The sequence below is a fragment of the Oncorhynchus masou genome, chromosome 14, assembly GCF_036934945.1.
Source record: "Oncorhynchus masou masou isolate Uvic2021 chromosome 14, UVic_Omas_1.1, whole genome shotgun sequence".
NCBI lineage: Eukaryota > Metazoa > Chordata > Actinopteri > Salmoniformes > Salmonidae > Oncorhynchus > Oncorhynchus masou.
The window spans coordinates 14,477,103-14,484,118 of record NC_088225.1 but is presented as its reverse complement, the minus strand read 5'-3'; the positions used below and the strand labels follow the sequence as shown (position 1 = coordinate 14,484,118).

Here is a 7,016-nt window from a genome sequence, read left to right as displayed (position 1 = left end):
TCACAGTTGTGAATATATACCTCACCCTCAAGCCATCTAGAAGAATCTGAGCTCCATACTTTTCAGCGGGGTCCAGACATCACATCATCACTATCTTGCATGCATTGTTTGCCATCTAGAATGGATACAGGTGTCAAAACATGTTTCGTCTGTGTCGAGCTTAATAGATTTGTCACTTCACCCAAACAAGCCTCTGCCAACATCTCAGTGGGCAGACAAGGTCAACCAGTTACCCAACCCTCACCAGCTTGCTAGAGGGATGGGAGAGGATGGTTTCATGTGCTCAGTGAAAGCAGGCAGAGAAAGACATTAGGTAAATACTTGATTAAATCCAGGCCATAATGGATGGCAGATGACATTGACTGACAATTTCCCTTCCCAAAAAATTAGAAAGCTGCAACTTCAGTCAATATTTAGAAGGCTGTGTTCAAGACAGTTGGTAGGGTTTCCAGTGGACAGGCCACTCCCTCCTTAATGCAATAGGTAAAGTATTACAAAAAGTAATGTATTACATTAGTGGAAGGAACCATGGCTCGAAACAGTGAAATCAGCAGAGAGCCTTTCCTAGCATTGCACAGCAGACACCTGCAAAACCGATGGGGTGACAGTCTTTATTTTGCAACGTGCACATTTGCCTTGGCATATAGAGAACTAGGTATAGGCAGTTACGCAGCCAGTCAATCTTTAGGGAAATTCAGCTTAGTGGCAGGTCAGACAGTACCCATAAACACTGACAAAATGGGGAGGTCTCCTTTAACACTTGATTTTGACAAGGTTACTATAGCACAAGCAGGGGGGGGGGGGTTATAGTGAGTTGCAACAGATAACTTTCAACTCCTTGACATTTTCAAAACAATAGCTCTGGAGGAAGTCTTTAAATTCAACTACACTATTACATAGACTTGCAGTTACACCAAGTCACAACCCCCAGTATTAAGTGCTGCTTAGTCAAGCATAAGCAGTAAAAATTTAAGCTATTGACTATGTTCATAGATTCTGTTAGACAAAAGATGACCACTCCTGAGCACTCAGCCATTTACCCGATGTTGAAGCAAAGTGGACAGGCACGCATTTACAGAAATTCATGTAGTGGTGTAAAAGAATAAAGACAACACGATAAGTATTTTTGGTTTTTAATCGAAAGGCCATGCAGTGCCTCCCAGTTAAGATCTTAACATATCACTTTAAATGGTACAGGTGGGACAAAACAATACATCTGCAATAACTAGTACAAAATAAGACTAAACATCACTGAGGAATGTAACAAATTAAATAAGTAAAAGAAAGCAAAACTGTGCGCCATCACTATTGCTGCGCTGCAGGACCCCCCCCCCCCCCACAAGGACTTGATAGAGGTTTTAAAAAATCCATTGAACCCTGCGTAAAAAATTAAACAGTACAATTTGGGATAGAGTATAGGACTAAACAAGACAAAAAAGCAATAAGTTACCATCTTTACTTTCATGTGCATGTTTACTGTGGGAATTGAGGGGGCATTGGGTAAGGCACCATGGGCTGTGGTGCTTGTTGCTGCGTGAAGGGGAACTGTTGATGGCTCATGCCATTCTGTGCACCTCCTTGGTTGGCACTAAACTGTGGGGCCTGGAAGTTCTGCGTTGGGAACGCCCCGGCCTGGCTGGCACCATAGTTTGACTGGCCGTTGCTGCCGTAGCCGCTAAAACCATTGCCGCTTTTGTCAAAGCCACTTGCCCCATAGCCTCCACTCTGTGAATTTGTGCCAAAGACCTTCTTTGGTCCACTGTCAAAACCTCTATCGTTTTCCCTGTCCCTAAAGCTACTGAAGTCACGCCTGCCCCCGGAGGAGTACCTGTCCCGACGGTCATCCCTAAATCCACTACCACCTCTGCCTCCCCTTGAATGACCTGAAAGGAAAAACCAACAGCAAATTAGAGCTGTCTTTCATGCCAATTTGAGTGATATGAAATGGGTACATAGGAAAACACTGTGGGGGGGGGGGTAAATGGCTAACAAAAATAAATCAAGATCCCATAGCTTTGACTGTGCCAAACCCATCCACGTCAACAAAAAGGAAAAAAAATGGCTGCAGCTGAACCACAGTTCCTGTATCTCACCAATTAGATTTACCTCCTCTGTCCGCCATCTGGAGGAGTTTAGGGTTGATGGCCTGGTTGGCCTCACGGAGCACAGCAACGAGGTCGCTGGCCTGCCTCATGTTGTTGGGGGTGAAGAAGGTGTAGGCTGTGCCAGTCTTTTGGCTCCGGGCAGTTCTGCCGATGCGGTGAATATAGTCCTCAGAGTTGTTGGGGTAGTCAAAGTTGATGACAAATTTCACATCTTCAACATCTGTAGGATGTGTTGCGGTGTGGCAAAAAACAACAAAGGAGCGCACAAAGATGCACACCACAACAGCCAGACCAAAAGAGAAAAGTTAGTACAACCATTCACTGGATGTAGCTGGTTTTTCCACTAGGCTGTAAAGAATAGCATTAGACAACTCCAGAAATACTTAATCTGTGGGGATACTACAGTGGGAAGAGAGAAACGATGCACACTCCAAATGCTTCCCAATACAGTTTGGCCCTCAATTCTCAACAGCCCCCACCCCCCAAAAAAAGGAGTAGAAGTCCTACCATAGAGTATGCATTCACTAGTCCATTCCCATTGCAGAAAACTCCCCACACAATGACAAGTGACTGCCGGGTTCTTCTACACAGTAAGGCCACTATGCGCACTGTTGCCTCCTCATGTGCCAAAACAAGGACCTTATGGTGAAAACGAAGGCCCTTTATTCCCACACTCATAAGAAGCTCGCTATAAAGGCCACACTGCAACGTCTTGCCAAGACCATAAACAAATTGGGAAAAGCTAAAAGACTGAGCCACTTACTCCTGTGACCATAACAAAAGTACCCCCAGTCTCATCAAGGCAAGATATTCCCAGAACCAGTGTTCATGTGATCAAATGTCTCGTTGGCAGGTCTCGACATGACTTGAAACGCAGGTGAGGGAGGAGTGCGAGCTTGGATTTTTATCCCCAGCCAACCGACATGACCCACTGACACTAAGCGCCAGTAGCCACATCATTACAGAGGTGAACGTGTAATTGGACCTACAACTGCTCTCAAAACAGAAGTTTAGGAAACTGCCACATTTGTCACACATGCTTTGAGATAGCTACACCTTCCAGAACTCGATGACTTGCAATGCCCAAACCGACATGCAAGACATGGAAACAGCAGAGCCTGGTGGAGCCATGAGCTTGGGTGTGAAGCAGTCCAAACCGATGCCAGAGAACAGCTGCATTTACAGGGGTGCAGCAGCTAACTCTCATTTAGGCCCCCTTTTGGGCAGCCCAGCGTGATAGTCAGCACTCAGACCCCGCCACCTCTGTACGTGACTGGGTGATGTCCCAGTCAGGACACCTCCAAGAGTCCTCCTTCCCCCTCTGGAGACCTGGGCGTGTCATGCCAAGGCCCTGCCTCAAAAGACCGCTCCTTCAGATAGGGGAGAAACTCAGAAGGCAGAAGAGTTACAGAAAGAACCACTTTCTTTCAGGAAAAAAAGTTGGTACAAGGGACCAAGGACAGAATGAAACTAACCTAGACCCCTGGAGGCGACGTCTGTGGCAATGAGAATTGGCGCCTTTCCAAACTTGAACTCTGAAAGAAGGAAAGGAAATTGATAGCTGGCCATAAGAGGTTGTGTCATACTAAATTGTTCTTGTGATAAAACTCACCATTGAGCACCCAGTCCCTCTCCTGCTGGCTCTTGTCTCCATGGATGCCCATTGCTGGCCAACTAAAAGGAACAAGTGTCAATTGAGTCCAGTAAAACACATGATTACCCTGAGTTTAAAGAACAAAGTATTGATGCCACTTACCCATCCCGCCTCATCCTCCTAGTGATCTCATCACACCGCCTCTTGGTCTCTGTAAAGATTATGGTCTTGTTCTCCTTCTCACTCATGATCTCCTCAAGTAGGCGGAGGAGCCTGGAATTGGAAGGCCGGGAAGCATTCAATTAGTGACTACACAACTAGCGTCCGAGTCATATTATCAACCCATTAAATATACATTACAGAAATGTCACAGGGCAGACAGGACTCACTTGTCTTCCTTCTCGCCATCATTGCAAACATCCACAATCTGCAAGATGTTGTGGTTGGCACTCAGCTGCAGAGCTCCCACATTGATCTGGACGTAGTCCTTCAGGAAGTCCTCTGCCAGCTGGCGCACCTCTTTGGGCCAGGTGGCACTCCACATCAGCGTCTGTCGGTCAGGCTGGAAAGAACAAGGAAGGAGTCAGAATACACCCTTGACGACTGTACCAAGTGAGATCAGTAGACTTTAATCACATCAATGCATCACAACAGAACTCACTCTGATTTGGTCCACAATCTTTCGGATTTGTGGTTCGAAACCCATGTCGAGCATTCGGTCAGCCTCATCCAGGACCAGGTAAGTGCATCTGCGCATGTTCGTCTTTCCCGCCTCCAGGAAGTCAATAAGTCTCCCAGGTGTTGCAATGCAAATCTCCACACCTACAATAAAGTATTTTTAGCACCAAATTCCATAGATTCAAATCAGCCAAATACATAGAGCGGTTGTGGAACTTACCTCTATCCAGGTCACGGAGCTGTGGCCCTTTGGGCGCACCCCCATAAACGCAGACAGACTTCAGACGAGAAGCTCTGCCATACTCTGCCGCCACCTGCTGGACCTGCTGAGCCAGCTCACGGGTAGGGGCAAGCACTAAGCACTGAAAGAAAGATTGAATACCATAAATCCATGCTGTGTGGATGTGAGATTAGATACAAGTCAGAATATCCATGGGTACTTACAATAGGGCCATCTCCACGTTCCAGGAAAGGCTGGTGGTTAATGTGCACGATTGCAGGCAACAAGTACTGCAGAAAAAAAGTGACATTGCATTACAGAAAAGAAACCCACCAGTCCTCTTATTTTTAAGAGCAATTCTAAATTGTTGGAATAGTCAAAGGCTAGGACTCTCAACACTTACAGAGAGAGTTTTCCCAGAGCCTGTCTGTGCAATGCCAACCATGTCCTTGCCACTCAATGCCAGTGGCCAACCCTGTGCTTGGATTGGTGTTGGTTCTGACCAGCCTGCTTTGTTAATGACATCCATCACGTATGCTGTGGAAAGAGGGGGTGGTACATGAAAACTAACCCATTGAAGACAAGTACAGATCAGAAATGCATTTAACTGAATGTGTCAGATATCAGTGGATGTGCATACTTGGAAAACTGGCTTCATGGAACTTCATAATTGGATTAGGGCAGTCCCTCCCCTTCACAGTAACAGCTTTAGTACTTCTGTACTGTGCAACCTCTTGCTGCAATGACAAACATGTAGCGACTCAGATCAATTGGCATGGAAATGCAAAAGACAACGACAGCAAATGGCCATTGGTGATTGGGCAGGAAAAGGAACCAATGCAAGAACACATGCCAATGACCATTGCGTAACATTTAGAGTAAATCTGCATCTGAATTTTGACCACTAGAATACATACCGGAGATCTCCGACTAACATCGGGGTGTTCTTGGTAAAAGTTCTTTTCAAATTTAGAGAGTTCGTCAAGGTTCCAATGCTTCTTGCGCAGTCTATCACCGGGATTACCAAACTTCCCCCCACCACCTCCTCTTCCGCCGCCTCCAAAACGAGGTGGTCCACTGCCATAACTGGGGAAATGGATGGTCTAATGTTAGTTACGCCAAACAATGTAATAGAGATATAGGTCACCTGTGGATAAACTCGCTTGAGTAAACGCCAAGCAAAGAAACGTATTTTTTAAATGTAGATTTGACAGAACACTAGCAGTAAGCGTTTAACTAATTAAACATGACATTATCCCAACTTCAATACGATGCAGAAGCTATTACCAGCGTTAAATAACTAGAAGAAATGCGTGGCTTATTGGACTGAGTCACGTAAAAAAAACACGGCAATCTACAATATATCCGGCACATGAACAATGAAAAAAAAAAAAAACCGGCCGGCATTTTGTATTCGCATTCAATAATGCCACATGGCGTACAAACACATTTAGTCGGCTAGTTTACCGGTTCTGACACTTGCTGTACGATGAGGCTCAATGTTAATGTTAAGATCACATTTTCATAACGTTAATAAGGTCAATTAGACATTTACAACCGCTGACTATGTGGTTCGTGATTTTAATTACCAGGCCTCCAGCTAAGAATTTTCGGATTCAGATCAGGCCTCTTGCTAGTTTCATGACGAAACGAGGCCTTTAAAAAACGTTGGTCCCTTCTAATTCTGAATACATTTCGATAGTTTCCATTTATTTTTTAAGTTTGAAAAACGGCAGTCTAGGTAAAAAAACAAGAATCGAAATATACCTAGCTAGCTAAACGAATGCGGTATCGACGGTTATCCCGTGCGTCATGTCAGCCATTTCTGGCAAGACAACGAGGTGTTAAATTTGCCTAAAATTCATTCAAACACTTACCCTCTATCTCTACCACGATCTCTGTCGGAAAATCCAGGCATCTTGTAAACAAAGTGTATAAATAAAAACGCTAAATAAACTACGCCTGAAAATTCGATAACAAACCCTAACTGCCGTGATGATACTGTAATGCCGGTGAACGAAAAGGAGATTCGGTTTTTATTGCATGAGGAAGTGTCACGCTCCGTCCGAGTTAAGTATTAATCCGCCGTGAACTGACTACACCGCAGCACATTGCGTAACGTCACATTCAAAGCTATTTGGAAGGAACACGTGCATATTTTGCGTCTATGTTCCGAAATGGTGTGAAATGGAGGACCTCATTTTGTCGCAATATTTTATAATGTTTAAGGCGCCGTATAGATAAAGTATCTGTATCCCATATGAAAATCTATTATATAAAAAAAGGTTTTGAAAAAAAAGCTATTGCAAATTAAATATCGAATACGACAGAATGCTATTGTGTACAACTTGTGGAATTTCGCTCGGTATTAGTATTATAATCAATGTATCACATTTTATCAGGTGTATCACAATAACCA

The 7,016-nt window shown here is 44.5% G+C and overlaps 1 protein-coding gene across 2 annotated transcripts; it reads right to left on the bottom strand.

Moving 5' to 3' along the window:
• Nucleotides 1–1,117: 1,117 nt before the first annotated feature.
• On the bottom strand, nt 1,118–6,639 carry LOC135554337 (probable ATP-dependent RNA helicase DDX5). Of its 2 annotated transcripts, none has more exons than XM_064986594.1 (13): nt 6,475–6,638; nt 5,515–5,683; nt 5,238–5,334; nt 5,001–5,134; nt 4,822–4,887; nt 4,598–4,739; nt 4,361–4,521; nt 4,089–4,261; nt 3,862–3,972; nt 3,718–3,779; nt 3,581–3,640; nt 2,107–2,325; nt 1,118–1,883 (listed from the first exon to the last, which is right to left on the bottom strand). In XM_064986594.1, the coding sequence occupies exons 1-13, from the start codon at nt 6,513–6,515 to the stop codon at nt 1,474–1,476; spliced, it is 1,845 nt and encodes a 614-aa protein (XP_064842666.1). In that variant the 5' UTR covers nt 6,516–6,638; the 3' UTR covers nt 1,118–1,473. The 2 variants fall into 2 exon arrangements, with proteins under 2 accessions (XP_064842666.1, XP_064842667.1); XM_064986595.1 differs by having other exon boundaries at nt 1,670–1,883; nt 2,094–2,325; nt 6,475–6,639.
• Between the last annotated feature and the right edge of the window lie 377 nt (nt 6,640–7,016).